The 16,532-nt window shown below is 31.6% G+C and overlaps 2 protein-coding genes across 3 annotated transcripts; one reads left to right on the top strand and one right to left on the bottom strand.

Annotated features, from left to right (window-relative positions):
- Positions 1–352: 352 nt before the first annotated feature.
- Positions 353–7,746, bottom strand: LOC114191728 (exocyst complex component EXO70A1-like). 2 transcript variants are annotated; one of them, XM_028081089.2, is made up of 13 exons: positions 7,376–7,746; positions 7,075–7,170; positions 5,558–5,763; positions 4,792–5,049; positions 4,261–4,399; positions 3,962–4,174; positions 3,034–3,239; positions 2,300–2,497; positions 2,097–2,196; positions 1,606–1,724; positions 1,370–1,516; positions 687–820; positions 353–610 (listed from the first exon to the last, which is right to left on the bottom strand). In XM_028081089.2, the coding sequence occupies exons 1-12, from the start codon at positions 7,535–7,537 to the stop codon at positions 703–705; spliced, it is 1,962 nt and encodes a 653-aa protein (XP_027936890.1). In that variant the 5' UTR covers positions 7,538–7,746; the 3' UTR covers positions 353–610; positions 687–702. The 2 variants fall into 2 exon arrangements, with proteins under 2 accessions (XP_027936890.1, XP_027936889.1); XM_028081088.2 differs by having other exon boundaries at positions 353–607; positions 7,376–7,744.
- A 4,663-nt stretch (positions 7,747–12,409) lies between these two features.
- Positions 12,410–16,087, top strand: NUDX26 (nudix hydrolase homolog 26). The gene is made up of 6 exons (XM_028078866.2): positions 12,410–12,610; positions 12,696–12,746; positions 13,329–13,421; positions 15,282–15,376; positions 15,543–15,657; positions 15,761–16,087. Exons 1-6 carry the CDS (start codon positions 12,431–12,433, stop codon positions 15,824–15,826), a joined length of 600 nt encoding a protein of 199 aa, XP_027934667.1. The 5' UTR covers positions 12,410–12,430; the 3' UTR covers positions 15,827–16,087.
- Positions 16,088–16,532: the final 445 nt, after the last annotated feature.

Here is a 16,532-nt window from a genome sequence, read left to right as displayed (position 1 = left end):
GTGATAAATTATATTGCTGGGTGATTTTTCTTGTCATTTAAATTTTTTATTTTATATTTTACTTTAAATTAAATTTATAAATTCTGGCGGCAATAATTTGATTGTAAATTTTTTTACACTCGTGTTTCTTCTTTAATTTTTAACCCTTACAAAAATTTTCTTTAATTTTAGTTACTATGACAATCCACGTAATTTATAATTGTCATCATATGAAGACATATTTTTAATGTATTTAAACGTAAAAAACTAAAAATGAAACGTTTAAAAATGAAGACTGCGAAAATTTCATTCATATAATGTAAGTAACAAGAATTACAAAATCATGTTTATAAAATCACAGCAAGTCCCAAAATGAAAACTGCAAAAATTTCATTCATATAATCACAATCACTTGTACACGCATCCCAAAAGATACAAACCAATGCTCAAGTAAACCAAGATTCTATTATCAAACATACATTTGCTTTGAAGACTAACACCTCATGCAACAAATCAAATGAAACTATACACAGAATGTACGGAAGCAGAGAAATCACCATCTTATCACACTCGTTGCAATACCCAAAACACAAAAATGGCGAACTCCTTTTCGGCCATCAAATGCAACCTGCTGAGTTATAACAAGTGAGAAAAGAAACAATCCACGTAATAGTAAATACCATCATGATAAATTAGACCACATATACCTTATTAGTAATTATTTTATCGTTTAGTCTCACTCATGTTTTTTCCTTCAAAAAATTCACCCAACATTCGATCTAAATCTTCTGCAGTGTATTTGATGTACTTCTGAGGATTCTTTCCACTCTCCACTAGTGGCCTGTAACACAGAATGTTCCCAATCATGCATAATTGCAAAATGAATGTTCTTACAAGAGCCATAAGCCAGCAAATGCAAAACATATCAAAGATGAGTGGTTAAATAGTGATCAGTAACTAGATAAAACTGTGAAGAAGTTGAAGGAAAACTGGAGGATTCACACATAACAACTGAGATATATTTCAGGATTAATTCCAGTTGACCTACCAAAAAGTTACATCCTAAACATTTTCAGTGCACAAAGATTACAACACAAAACCCTTTGAAAACTGAAAAACACTGGAACTGTTGACACTGGCAAACCAAGTTAATTTACACAAAACATAGAAGGGAATGAAGTACAATTTACCCCATGTTTTAAGGATAGAAAAAATACCTTTAATCTCAAATCATTATAATATTTTTTTTTTCTTTCAATTGGATTTGATGTCATTATTCATGCATTTTTGTCTCGGGACAAAGACAACTTTTCACCTCCATGAATACTAGTTCCCTACATAAATAGAAATGACAGAATAACGTTTGAAGTGAATCTGAAAGAGAACAAACCCAAATCGTTTGACAAAGGATCTATAGGCAGGCAACAAGACTTCAGCAACTGCAAGCCTGAGAGACTCTCGCAACTCGGTGTCAGGAACTGTCCATTGAGATTGTTTCTGATGGAGTTCCTCGAACATAACATTGAATGCCTTAAACCTGACCACACAGTACACATAGACATGTCAAAAGAAGTAAAGAAATTACTCTCCTGAAAGAAGGTTCACAGTAAGCAACCGAAAAGCTACCGGTCTTTAACAATTGCTCTTGAAGCACCACTACTGCTTCCAGTTGCACCATCACCACCAGCAGTACCACTCCCACCACCTGAGGAGGTAAGGCCCTGAATAGAAAGGCACTGAAGAATCTGCCAAGGAAAAGAACGGTAATTTAGGGAAGGCACAGTGCCCGAAGAAGAAATAATCAAAAATCAATAAAGGGGATGGCATACGAGGCTTTAGCCAAATGATTGCGAAAATATGAAAACATAACTTTACAGAAATATGCACGAGAAAGACATTACTTGCATAGAAAATTGATTGAAAGAAGAAATACCATGGTTCTCGCAGTATAATTGGCATTCACTGACATTACACTGAATTCTATTACTAATTTGCTTTTCTAATAAAACCATTCAAACACGAATCAACTCACTTAAAAATCAGTTTTATCAATTGACCATACACGCACTAAGAAATCCATAATACATTTAACAGTCAGCAAGGCACTAGAACAACACCTTTGCCCAGGCATTTCTTTTGTATTGATTAGCGTGCTGCTGCACAATCCTCCTGTGTCGTTGTACCCAGTCGTCTCCCAGTAAATCCTTGGCTTCAGATCTAAAATAGAAGAGGATCAGGAGAAAAAGTAACAAAGAACCATCAGAATATGATAAAAATATGATTCAGTGAAATTAATAACCAGATCAGGTTGAAGACATGCCTTCGAACCGATCTGACAATGTAATGAATATTGTTCATGAGAAAAAGATGTGTCAATCCAAGGTCTTTATACTGCTTTGATTTCCCATCTAAATTAGTTTGCAAAGCTTGCATTATTCGCACTGTTACAGATGCTAGCTGTGAAGAATCATTACCCCCTTCAAATTCCTGAAAAAGTTGCTTCAAGGTGGATTGGTAGCTGCAACGTTTAAGGAAACTCTGATCAGATCAAAGATGTGAAGATCGGATCTATGACGAAGATCCTGAATAAATGTACACAAATTCCCATACATTGGAGCAGAGGACACGCTTAAGCATCAACGCTTCTTAAATACGATAGGAATACTGAATTTTAACAAATAATTTCTCTTAAATATAAAAATTTGAAATAGAAGCATGAGATTGCAAAGTTCCCAGAGCTTGTCTTAGGATGGAGAATTTTAAAATTTTAGAAATTTTGAAATGCTTAAATTCTTTTAATTGTTTTGATTTAAATTTCTTTCATTTAAAATGTTTTGTTTGGATATAACACTTTAAATTTCTTAAATCATAAAGCCTTACTACATACAAAAATAAATAGATGATATTTTAAAAAATTGAAATTTATGAAAACATAACCTCATTCTAAATATTTTACAATTAAAAAATAATATTAAATAAATTTTAATAATTAAAAAATTAGTGGCATGGTATGTCTGTCAAATTGGGATCAGACAAAAACATAGCCGAACTTACTCAAATAAAAACTTCACATAGTTAATAACATAGCTTGTGAGAGGATGGACAGTTCCATCTGTTACTGCAGTCTTGGTAGCATCTTTCTCAACTGCCTCTTCAAAATCTCCGAAGGTGTCTTGGGCTGTTTGTGCAAGACGTTTTGTCAAACCAGTTGCAGCTTCTCTTATTCCAGAGCAAGCTTCGCCTTTAAAAAGAGTTTCAATCTGCAAATTTGTCAGGTAAAATAGTTTATCACAAGATTATAACACCACTGTAATATACCTAATACTAGTTTTGTGTACAAAAGAATGCCCAAACCTACTCTGCATGATAAATGTTAAAGTGTATCATATCTAGGGTAGCGATTAACCTAACCTCTTATCAGTTAGAGGTCTGAGACTTTTTTATATTTACTACAGTTTTTTTTTCTCGTTGATGCCAAAAGCAGTGAAAGTAGGTATATTGTTCAGAACTTTTATTCAAGAATTTTTGTATAAAAATTACGTGTATATGAATATGATAGACTAAAGTTAAAGTTCCCTTTCATGGTATTCCCAATATTCTAGAAGACATCCAAAAAAAATGATAAAGCACAAGATCGAGTGCAAGGATTAGTTAGGTACATGAGTTCAGTAATCATAACAAATTTCTTGATTGGCGTCACAAGAAAGTTCAAGTTCAAAGCACAAAACATTAAGCACCAGACACCTGAGATTTTATGATAAAACATTCTTAAAATAATAATATTAAATTTGAGGCCCTTACTAGTCTCATAAACCAATGGGATGTAAACTACAAACCAGTTATCCAAGTTAATATTCATTGACATGTACAGCAACTATCTATTATGATATATAAAGAGATTAATTACAGGCTACTGAATATAAAATAAATCATTACAGGTTGATCTCATGAGTTTAATGATTTTGCATGCCAAAAGCCATACCTCTGAATGAAGCTCTTGCATTATTTCATACATGTCCAGAAGTACAAATAACTTTTCTGGGGATCTCTTGCTTTTGGCAATTGCTTCTCCAAAACTGAGTAGCATAGAAACACTGTTTTTCGTCACCTCAGCAAAGCACTGTTCACTGAGTGAATCAAAGCCTTCAAATATCTGATCGCAGACTTTCCTCTCACCAGCAAACAACAATTTCACCTGTTCATGTATGATTGCATTTTTGAAAGAACCTAAAAGAAGTAACGAAGAGAAGAAAAATACCATCAATCCTACTATCATCTTACTGCTATACGCATAAAATGAATCCAGTTTCCAATTTTAGCTTCCAAGATCTCCCATTGCAGCTTTTGAACATCTTCTTTGTTGAGTTTTTCAACTCCAAGTTTTTGAAGGCTCTCTTCCAATACATTAGAACGGGCATCCCTGCATAATAATGATGATGACAACCATAAAGCAAGATTAATCAGTGTTGGAATTGTGTATTATAAGTACATTTTTGAACTACACCTAGAGGTGTAAAAATCATACTGCTTAGCCAACGCCATAAAGCCTACAAAATTATGTTTTTCTAGGGCAGTTCAATTTATTTTCAAACCTCCCGTGCTCCCAGCATGAATTAGACTGGGTTCGAACAAGTTAGAGGTAGCAATGTAACACCTTGCTCAGGACCTAGAAATGATTTCCTTACCTTTGCCAAATAGTTTCAACCCTATACTTTTATGCTCGTTACAACTTTTCAAATATAGAGGTCCATAACAAGGCAATTTCAACTTTTCCTTCTGTAAGGTCATAAACAAGTAAACAGAGATCACTACCTGTATATTTTGAGTAACTGTTGTTGGTGACCAGCTTCAACCATTTGCTGAGCTAAATCATGTAGCAGAGGCAAAAATCTAGGTGGTATAAGAGCAGGAGGGGTATATACAACAGCATCAGCATTATTGTTGTGAGACTCAGAATGGTGATTTGAAGGCATCTTGCCACTAGGATCACCCTCATGGTGAGGAGATCCTGATGAAGGTCGCATTGAGTTTGGAAGGCAGTCAAAGAGGCGCTCAGGTTCCACAGGTTTGCTATAATAACACAAATATAAGAAAAAATTTCTCCAAGCAGGTGAAGAAAAGAATCACACATTTACTAAATAATCAAACTTCATAAGCAAATTGCCACAGATGCCTCAAGGAAACCATGGCCATCTATGAGAAAAATCATACTCCTAAATAATTTGAGGATGATTCGATAATAAATAGCATAACCACCATGTAACTAACAATTACGAACCACCTACAGCATCAGCACACTTCAAAATGCATTGGACTCGTCAAAGTTCGTTTTTAATCAACATTGTATGAAAATAAAGCAAAAAAAAAAAGGAGAATCATCTAGTAATTTTAGATATAAGCAGCAAAAATAGTTGGAGGAAGCAACTATTACACGGGAAAACGTTCTTGTTTATCATTAAGGATTGGTTTATCTAATGAAACACAGTCTGGAACAACCATCAATGATTTAGTACATGTTGGCAAATAATTTTTACACCAAACATTGCAAAAGATGAACATTAAGCACAAACATAAATACCTGTAAGATAATAATAACTGCCTAAACTCATCTTCTAGCTTTGAAATAGCCTTAGCTAACAAATTATTGGCATGAACAACAATGCCATCACTGCTCTTAAAACCCTTCTTACTGCCAAAAAACTGAATGTTGCTTCTCAAGTTTTCAATTGCTTGAAGATAGTTTTCCAAGTCTTCATGTGGCCCTTTAAGTATTTTTGCCTCAGCCTGTACAATAGATCAATGTGAGCATAAAAAAAATGTCAATGGCATACCAAATATCTTCTAAAAAATTAGGAGGAGAAAAGTCCTGAAGTTGCATCCTGTAAATCAAGTTTTAAGTACGAGGATATGAAATTTTTTCTACCCATCCTGTTCAAAGCTAGTTAAAGTATCAAGGTTCAGCTTAAAATAAAGTATAGCACTTCACAACTATAAATAAAGATAGGAAAATAAGACATGACTTGGAGAAGAAAAGAAAGCAACAACTACAACAATAAAAGCCTTATTCTATTATATAAGGTCAGCTACATAGATCACATGAAGTCATTCAGCTCAGTTAAAAACCAATTTTTCAGAGATATCATTTATCATGCCATCTAACCCTTAAAAGCATTCTCAAGTGTCCTTCTTGGACTCCGTTTTCCCCTCCCCCTTTTCACAGGACTGAATACCATCTAACCATGCATCAATACTTCTGGTGGCACTCTTTGTACATGTAGACCACCTTAGCCTATTCTATTATGATCCTTTTCTCAATATGTGTCACATCAACATCTCCTCGTATGCACATTTTGTATCATGTCCTTTCTTGTGTGGTCATGCATCTATCTTTACATTCTCATTTAGATTACTCGAACCTTTTCTCCTATAGTCCATTTAAAGCCCAACATTAAGCACCACAGAATATATAGCAAGGTGCAGTGTTGTTAAATAGCCACTATTGCAACAATCGCATACAGGATTTTCTCAAATCTGTGATTCCGTATCTGTCCGCTATTGCAGACACTGTCATTGTTGAAGTTGTGGCGGCATATGTCTTGTGTCCTCTTGTCATCTTTGACAGGTCTTCGTCCAATTGAACTTTTCAGTTGATATATAACAACAACTTTTATGTATTTTATTTTTATTTACATAGAACTTATTCTTTTACACATATAATTGTATATATAGCATACATTTCAACCATTATGAACCTCCACTACTATACGGCACAACTTTATTTTCCAGTCTTCCACGACTGTTCTCTGGGCACTCAATCATAAGTTTTTTTTTTTCAAGTCAATAAAAACAACAGTTGCAATAACGTCATAATGTAAAAATCAGTTAAGTTGACCAAATGAGACAAGAGTCAGACCTTCAAGTTTACAATTGACCGAAGCAACACATGCAACAAACAAGCATGCCTTCAGCTATATGACAGAGAATTTGATTTTGTAATTCCAATTCATCAATTCAACAGAGTAACTTAATTAAAAAAATACTACATTACAAAAAACAGATCACAAAGGTTGAATCAAATAGCACCAGAGAACCAACCTGACGATATTGATCAAAGTGAGCCAATATAACCTCCGCAGCCTTCAAAGTCCTATCAATATTCTCATGAGCCTTCCTAATGGAATGAGTTCTAATCTGCAAACCCAGATGAAAAGATCCAACTTTCAACCACCCTCCAGATCCCCACTTGAAAAATGAAGAACCCCCCAAAACGAAACCCCATTGCATCCATGTCAAAGAAAAGTCTGCCCCACCAAAACCCATTTCCCAAAACCCCATTTTGAAGTCAAACCGTTCACAAAATCTCCCCCATTTAATGGGGAACATGAAACAAGGGTACCTGAGTTGGACGCATGGCGGTTTCAAGTGCCGAGAGACGGTGGTCGAAGGAACCTAGAATGGTGACAACGTTGTCTGCGATGGTTTGACTCTTCTGCAGAGACTCTCTCATCATCGCCGCTTTTTCACTCAACACATCAACACCTGCCACTGCAATTCCCATCTTCTTCTCCTTCTTTCTTCTTCCCCCTTCTTCTTGATTAAGTTCAGTCTCAGAAAACCATAACCGAGGGAAAGTTGAAGAAGAAATCAGAGACTATTGTTGGTAGAGTATTTCAATCAGTTGAAGAAGCTGCGAAGATGATGTTAAAGGCTGGTCCCACATTTGCCTGTGCTGGTATTTGGTGGCACTTTTCTAGTCTTTTCACTGTTCTCTCGGATTATTTTTCTATGAAAATTCAACTAACCAGTAAATAAAACACCCAATTTTGCTGTATTTGTAAGTTTCGTACGTTGGGACTTGGTTGTTTGCACATTCAATCTCTTTCACAGTATATCTCATCTCCATTCTTGTTTTCAAAATAATTTTACATCTTATTTACAATAAAAAATAGTTTGAAAAGGGTTTTTAAACAAAATTACAAAGTACCCCAAAAAGTATACATTGAACATTTCTAATAGGTGACGATAGAGATTATTTTTAAGAACTTTTAAATTTTATAAAAGATCAAATTCAATTCAAATCTTTTAAAACTAAACTAAATTTAGCCATACTTGTCAAAGTTGAATATGAGATTCAAGAATTTAAAGAAACGTACGAAGTTAACGAAGAAACAAACAAACTCTGTATTAATTATAAATAAAATCCAAGTATGAAAATAAAAAATATTTTTTATCGTACAAGATGATTTTTTCAATTATAAATTGTAAAAACAATTAATGCGATGGATTTATCGTATAATTTTCTTCCTATTTACCTGTTGACATGTTCCAAGTTGGATTATCTATTAAATAAGTCCAATAAATACAATTCAAATAGCACTACTTTATAAAACTGGAAAAAATTATTACGATAACAATTTCAAATGCTTTGGAAATGGTGCAAAAAAGTTTAAGTTCAACGACTACAAATATCTTTAATGTAAAGTGTTATTTTAAGTTTTTATATGAATTTTGTGTGGGGTTTTATTGTACCAAGATCTTGTCTAACTTTTACTTTAATGGTAAATGTCATCTTAATATTAACTAAATTTTTAATACTCTCGAAATTTAATTGTTATTTTTACTTTGATGATAAATTTCGTCTTAAGATATTAGGAAACTTTTTATCACTCACAATTTCACAATTTAATTGTTATTGAGATGAGAGTAAAAAAAATATTTTTATTGAGTTCTTAGAATAATTTTAAATAACTCTTCTTTCACGTCTTATTGTTTTATTGGGATACTTTATTTTGTTTCTCTTTTTAGGAGCAAAACTGCTAAACATGTCTGTTTTTTTTTTTACGTTTTTACGGACATTTTTTTTCTTTATCTACTCATTCACTTTATATATAAATTTGTATATATAAAAAGTTATAATTTGCAACTAACTACATAATTGTAGCTCTTAAAACATATTAATAACAGGAATTATATGTAAGGATAGCAAAATGGGTTTAGCTTTTTTTTAAAAATAAAAAATAATAATTTAAAAAAAAAAAAATTGTGTTATATTATTTGAAAGATGGAACTATATAATAATATTCTAGCCTAAATTATTAATTATTACTAACTAAATTTTGATTATTAATTATAATAAAGTAGTTTAACATATAAAAAAATTATTATTTCAATTTATTCTTAAGACATTAATTAATTAATTAATTAATTAAAATTTAAAAAATATTTACACTTTAATTTTAATATATATAATAATTTTTAAAAATATATAATTAAGAAAAAGTTTGGTATTAACTTACCTCATTTAAGACGTTAAAATGTTCAGTTTGTTCCCTACATGGTCAATCCGTCCAGTTTGATGTACAAATGATAAAATTAAGACAAGTTTTGTAAGATTTTTTATTATAATATGCTAAAATAGCATGAAAAAATAAAAATACAAAAAAATATTTTTTTAAACTATATTTCTTCTAACTACCAAATAAAATATAAATGAGAGTGTGAATTTTATAAAACTCTTGCAGTGAAATAGGTTACAAAAAATATTTAGAAGTGATGAGAGAGATTCCACAAAAGTTAAATTAAGATATGAAAACAATTATGAAAAGACACTAATACTTTATACTGTAGACATGTCCTCCAAACTATCTCTATGGGACACCAAAATCTAATTTTATCATTGCAAAAGTTCACCAACTGACAAAATAAATGTTAATACAAATTCAACAATTATATGCATCGATTTAACTCACTTTACAAAATGTTGCTTAGATACTACTCTTCCCAACAATTAACATTTAGCAACATCGTTCATTTGCATAAACTTGTTTCTATGAACAAACTTAGTGAAAATGTAAAATAGATTCTCCTCCATGTAAATATTTCACGTTTTGACTCGCTTCTCAATACGAAGAAAATGACACATAATGTCAATATGGTTTGTTTATGATTAACTTCATTTCTTGGTCCCGATTAAAATGACACGTTAAAATGTATGTATTAGTTACAAAATAGATTAATAGACAATGTTACTCGTACCAAAATGTTTTAGGAATTGAATATATTTACATTCAAAAAAAAAATAGCGGATACTTTTTTATATTTTTTTATATTATGAATAAGAGATTGTGGTTATATACGATATTAGTTATATATATATATATATATATATATATATATATATAATATTTAACATCATTTTTAATCTAAAACTTTAAAATAATCATGAGTTTATGACTTTTTTATTTTATACAATGTTTGATTTTATTTTTAGTATAAAACTTTGAATCACATTTATTTTCAACAAATTTATTGTTCAATATTTATGTATAAATATTGCAAACATTAAGGGTGGGCATGAATTGGATATTTAGATATCTGCTCCAGATCTAATTTGAATCTAAACATACGGTTCAGATTTTGATTTATATCCACCTTTTTTGTTTGAAAAAACAATTTGGATATTTTAAAATCTATATCCAAATATTATGATCAAGTTAGATATCTTTATCTAAATATTTGAATCAATTAAGAATCTAGATCCATTTCTAAATCTATTTTTAATGAAACTTAACTTTTTATAAATTTATATTTATATTTATATTTATATTTTAAAAATAAAATAATTATTTCATCTAATAAATATTTTAAAAAAAATAATATATAAAATAATGGAAACATAAAAATGAATGAATCAAACTTAAAACTATATAAAACAGAGGAGAAATGAGCAACATTATTGGAATGGAGAAGAGAAAATAGATTTAGATACCTTGAATCAATCAACTGTAGTGTTCTCGAAATTTTGGAGGTGAAGCATGGAAGAAACACGGAGGAAAGAATTTAAGGTACTCAAAAATTTTAATTAGAGACATATGCTTTGAAATTAAGTTCATATTATTTCTTTTATCTGAATATAATCTTATTTAAAATTTAAATTTTTAAATTTTTAAATTTATATAACTAAAACAAAAATCCAATCTAAAAAATTATAAAATACAAATAAAAGAAAATTTCATATCTGATTAATTGGATTATTAACGAAGCAAAACAAATTAAAAAGAGAGCGGATTAGAAAAACTAAATTTTTTTGCCAAACATATAATATTTTCCAATATATTATTAAATTATGCTCATCGTTCTTTATTTCTTTCAGAAAGAAAAAAAAATTAATACTGCAAAGTTTTTATTGTGTATTTTTATGTCTACATAATATGAATCTCGTGTATTTAATGTATATTTTTTAATTCTACACGTTTGTTTCTCCTAATATGAATTATTTGTATACACTTACTGATATTTATTTAAACCCATAATATTACTTAACTAAAGTTTAATATTTGAATTTAAACTTGTATAACTCATTACTTAACTAAAGTTTAATATTTTGATTTAAATTTGTATAACTCTCCCTTCTTAGGTATGAGTAGGGATTTCAATATAGCTGTATAATACGGGTAGTAGTTCTCCCGGACCCTATTAGTTGAATAAATATTGTCTCGTACCCGTATCTATATCGGATATCTGTTATGCGGATACCCACATAATTTTTTAATATCCACGAGTACCCGTGGGTATTTACAGAAAAAAAATATATATTTAATAACATGTTTTAATTGTAAATTCAAATAAAATACAATACATAACATTTATAAATTTTAAACAAAATCCAAATAACTTATTTAAATAGTGTTGAATGACATTTTACAAAGAAATGATTTTTCTTAAACTAATTTTGATAAAAAAGTAACTCATTCAAAATCAATATGTTGATATTTTAATCATGTTTTTTTATTTTTTTTAAATTTAGATTAGAGTATAGCGGGTACAAGTATCCACGGGTGCAAATACTATAATACTTGTATCCGTCTCGTTAACATGTGGATATTAAAAATACTCGTACCCGTTACCCGCGGATATCCATTTACAGTATCCATTTTTTCTCCGTTGCTGATTTTATTTCTGCATACCCGCAAGTACAATTTTTTTTTTATAACACTCATTTAAATAACATCTAAAGTACCTTGAATGGCTGAGTAAAGAAGTGAATAAAAAATACCTTGAATTCATACTCCTCACATAATAACATGTAAAGTATAAACACGTGCATGTCTTTTTAAGTTAAGTGAGTTTGCATGTACTCAATTTATACGTATAGAAAATTATATATATATATATATACGTATAAGGATGTAGTAGAAAATACATGTCTACGGACAATGTCATAGTAGAAAATACATCTTTACGGATAATGCCATAGTAGAGAGAAGAGTTGTGAAGGAGAGAAAGAAACGGGTGACAAAAAATAGAAAACATAATTTAAAGAACAGGAAGGAGGAGTGAACTAAGTAAAAAGGGAAGTGAGAATAACAAGGTACTCTATTGAGTGGGCTTAAATGGCCCATTATAAAGCTATTATTTTGGCACTCTTGTTTCTCCCTTTTCTTCTCTTCTAATGGCTTTGTGCCGATTCGCTTATTGTTCCCCTGCTTCATCTGCTTCCACCATTATTCGTTTCCCGAAATCAAAACACGTTAAATTCTCTTTGCTGTCATTCTCATTCGCAACGATGGAAGCTCCTCCAGAAGGTTATCGAAGGAACGTTGGTATCTGTCTCATGAACGCTCACAAAAAGGTTCATTCCTTCGTTCGCTCTAAATTACTCAGCTTTTGGCTACCGCTTTTTATTCATCAAAGCTTAATAATTCGTGTTTTTGCAGATTTTCGCGGCTTCGAGGCTCGACATTCCCAATGCTTGGCAAATGCCGCAGGTGTCCATCTTTCGATTCTTCTTTGTAGTTATCTAACTCTATGAATTGCGTCAAAACTAAAAATAAATTTAAGGTTAAATTACATGTTCGTCCTGAACTACTCGGTAGTTTTTAGTAGCTTCCTAATTATTATTCTTTAGTTGGATCCTAATCATGTAAGTTTTTTAATTAACTCTCTAGAATTTTGAAAACTATTTAAATTGTTGTTTTTTGGCGGATTAAGCTGCAAAAAACTAATAGCAGGGACCTTTTTTTTTAGTTGAAGGACTTTATTTATTTTTGTTAAAAATCATATTTTAAAAATTCTCAAATAGTTTGGGATTTAATGGAGTGATAACCTGAATTCCTATAAAAAATTATCATTTTCTTTCTATGAGAAAGCAAAAATCCTAAAGAAGTGTTTAGCAGTAGCAAAGTGTTGCACAGGCGTGGGAATTGGGAAAAAATTATTGATGGTACTAAATAAATAAACAAATAAAGAAATCCGAAGAGTTCGTGATTTTACTTGTTTTTCAGCGTGTTTTTGTTGAAAGGAATAATGAACTGTAAATTTGTAATGTTCTTAATTGTGGCGTCTTATAGGGTGGCATTGATGAAGGTGAGGATCCGAGAAATGCAGCTATCAGGGAATTAAGAGAAGAGACGGGAGTTAATTCGGCAGAAGTGATCGCTGAGGTGCAAATTATACATTTCCTTACTTGCTTGCACCCTACAAATTACATGCTTGGCAGTACTGAAGTCATCAGTGCCAAATCATTTTTCACCATCATAATAACTGGTTTACGTAATTGCATTTCTCCTCCCTTTTAGGATACCCATACCAGCTTATAGCCTTGTACAAGGATGTGAACGCATTATATGATGACTGCATGTGTTAAAACTTTGTTTTAGAATGAGTGAAGTGGGCAAGGCCTTTGGAAGATGTGGTATTGTGTTGTATGTGTTAAACTCTGTTTGATTTTTATTAGTTTCAATGCTTCAATCTTTGAATCACGGTATTTTAGTCTGTTCGTATTGTTTTAATAGGGCCTATTTGGATGAATTTCTCCATAAGCACTTTTAGGAAGAAAAAGTAAGAAGAAAAATTGCAATTAGCTTATGCACAGGTTTATTTGTAGAAGCCCTCTAGTATAGTTTTTCTAAATTTTTATTTTTAACTTACGTAAGGTAATTTTAGCTTATGCAGAAGTCAATTCATTTTTTTCTTCTTATTTTTCTTTCCTAAACATGCTTATGGAGAAGTTCATCCTAACAAACCCTGAAGTGTGGACAGTGAGAAGTTGATTAGTCATGGAAGGAAAGGAATTTTGATAGAAGGATTATTCTATTATTGAGGCTGCGGGTTGAGAGAAACTACTAAGCATGAACAGTGCACAAAAGATATGGTAGAGAAATCAATAGCTTACCTGCTTCAGTCTAGCCTAATAATCCAAATTTAAATATATTTATCTTAACTTTTTCTTGAATCTTGAGTTCACAGATTTAGAAAATGTTTTTTTTTTTTTTCGTTTTCACTTTGTTTCGCATTTTCTTATGTTACAAGGAAAAAATGAAAACAGGAAGCAAGAAATAGTTGACCCCCATCATTCTTATATAAACTTTTATAAATAGGAAAAGTGAAAACAAGAAAAATACGGGAGACATTTCCTCAAACAGAACTGTCCCTAAATTTTCCTCACAACATCATGTATAGACAGGCTTCTATAGTTCTATTACCTTTTACTACATAGATTTAGTCTTTCGATATGAAACCTAGGAAATCATTTTGACAGAACACAGGCCAACTCAATGTTACAGCTTAAATTAGGCCTGTGAATGGTTTATATCTCTAACATGGTCCTTCACATGACAACCCGCTTAGTTCTTCTGCAGAAATACAGATCAGTTAGAAGCATAAGACGACAAGGATCATACCCTGACATCTAGATTGTAGATTATAAGAAGATTCCATGTCAAGGGTCATACTGTTTATCTGCTTATGAAAAACATCAAATTGGTCATTTATTGAAGATGAATACCATCAATTATGTTCTCCATGACCAATTTAACTGCAGAATTTGATGTCATGTGTATCTTTGGAGTACTGATTTGATGTATCTGCAAATGTAATGTTTCATACATCTTTTGGTGGTCCAAGATAGATAATATTCCAAAAACTTCCTTGTTGTTGGAGGCCTTTGAATTGTTTATATCTCCGATTACCATAATAAATGCTTTTAAAGAAAGGTGCCTGCAGCTAGTAAAAAATGTTTTAATAAAATTATAAAATCGTTTTGCACGATCCTTTGTTAAATTGTTACTGTTTATACTCATCAGGCCTTTGAGCTGTGTTGAACAAAATAATCAGCCCCCTTTCAATGCTTCCGATTATGCTAGAGTTACAATGTTACATCTAATCATAGTAATATGATATATGAATGTCAGTTAATCCACCCACTAATATTGGTTTTCATCTAGCACAAAATCCTGATAAAGCATTTTTTCTTTTTCCTTGCTGTGATGATTAATGTTCATCCCGGTGGCTTTATATTGTAGGTACCATATTGGTTAACTTATGATTTCCCACCGAAAGTGAGGGAGAAATTAAATATTCAGTGGGGATCTGATTGGAAGGGTCAGGCACAGAAATGGTAAACATTTTGATATGGTCAGCCTGGATAGAGTAAAACCCATAAGAACAGTACACAAGCAGATTATATAACGTTGTTGACAAGTTTTCTTTACCTCCTTATTATGTAGAGGGATGTTTTGTTGGCTTTGGTAAATGATGTTTTTTGGCACTTTTGATGTGCACAGGTTTCTTTTAAGGTTCACTGGGCAAGATCAAGAAATCAATCTTCTGGGTGATGGCACCGAGAAAGCTGAATTTGGGGAATGGTCATGGATATCACCCGAACAAGTAATTGATCTTGTAAGTTTACGTTATGGTGACAACTTTTTTTCGTACTTGTCCAAAGACAATTAAGGCGGGGAACTATAGACAATATATGAATTGGTTTATCTTTTCTGTGCAGGCGGTAGATTTCAAAAAGCCTGTCTACAAGGAAGTCCTAGCAGAGTTTGCTCCATATTTCCAATAGTCCTATCTCTGTCTGAAATTGTTACGGCTTTCCAATGGCAGTGCTTTTGGCGATTCTGAGGCTGTTTTTAAGAAGAATGTATTCCAAATAACTACCTAGACAGGCGAAGAGAGCTATTTATTGTATGTCCGAGTGAAATATATGTATTATGGTTAAAATTGGCATATCAGGAATTGCATCTTTCCACTTCCTTTTCTTCATGATGAAACATGGCACGTATTTTACCCTATGAAATGAGTTTTGTGAGTACTAACATACAAATGCTGTCCTTTTGTGAACGCAGTAATAAGATTTTTGTCCAAAAGAAACTTCATTGTTTTGTACAAAGTTACAGATGTCTTGGAAAGAATTTATCTGAGCGTTGGTGAACATTTTTCGTGCGTTTTCAATTGAAGGCAGACACACATCTAGATTGATGTCCCCTCGCATCAATCAAACCTAGTTCTTGAATTTGGCTACTATTGAGATCTCAGCTTTGTGTGGGTCCACAAAATTGATCAATGTCGTTGAAAGATTAGTGACGTGAATTGAATCTAGCTTTTAAGGAAAAATTCTTTTGCAAAACAACAGTGTCTTTAATTTCAAGACTAAAATCATTAACCAGTAAACATGAAATTTGGGCGTAAAAGCCAATATTTTAGAAATATATAGTAAATGACGAATAAATATATTTTACCATTTGATAACCGTAGAAATTAATGCTAGC

This window comes from Vigna unguiculata, chromosome 7, assembly GCF_037176805.1.
Source record: "Vigna unguiculata cultivar grain cowpea cultivar isolate G323 ecotype 2 chromosome 7, ASM3717680v1, whole genome shotgun sequence".
Taxonomy (NCBI): Eukaryota; Viridiplantae; Streptophyta; class Magnoliopsida; order Fabales; family Fabaceae; genus Vigna; species Vigna unguiculata.
This window is presented reverse-complemented; position numbering and strand designations above follow the sequence as displayed.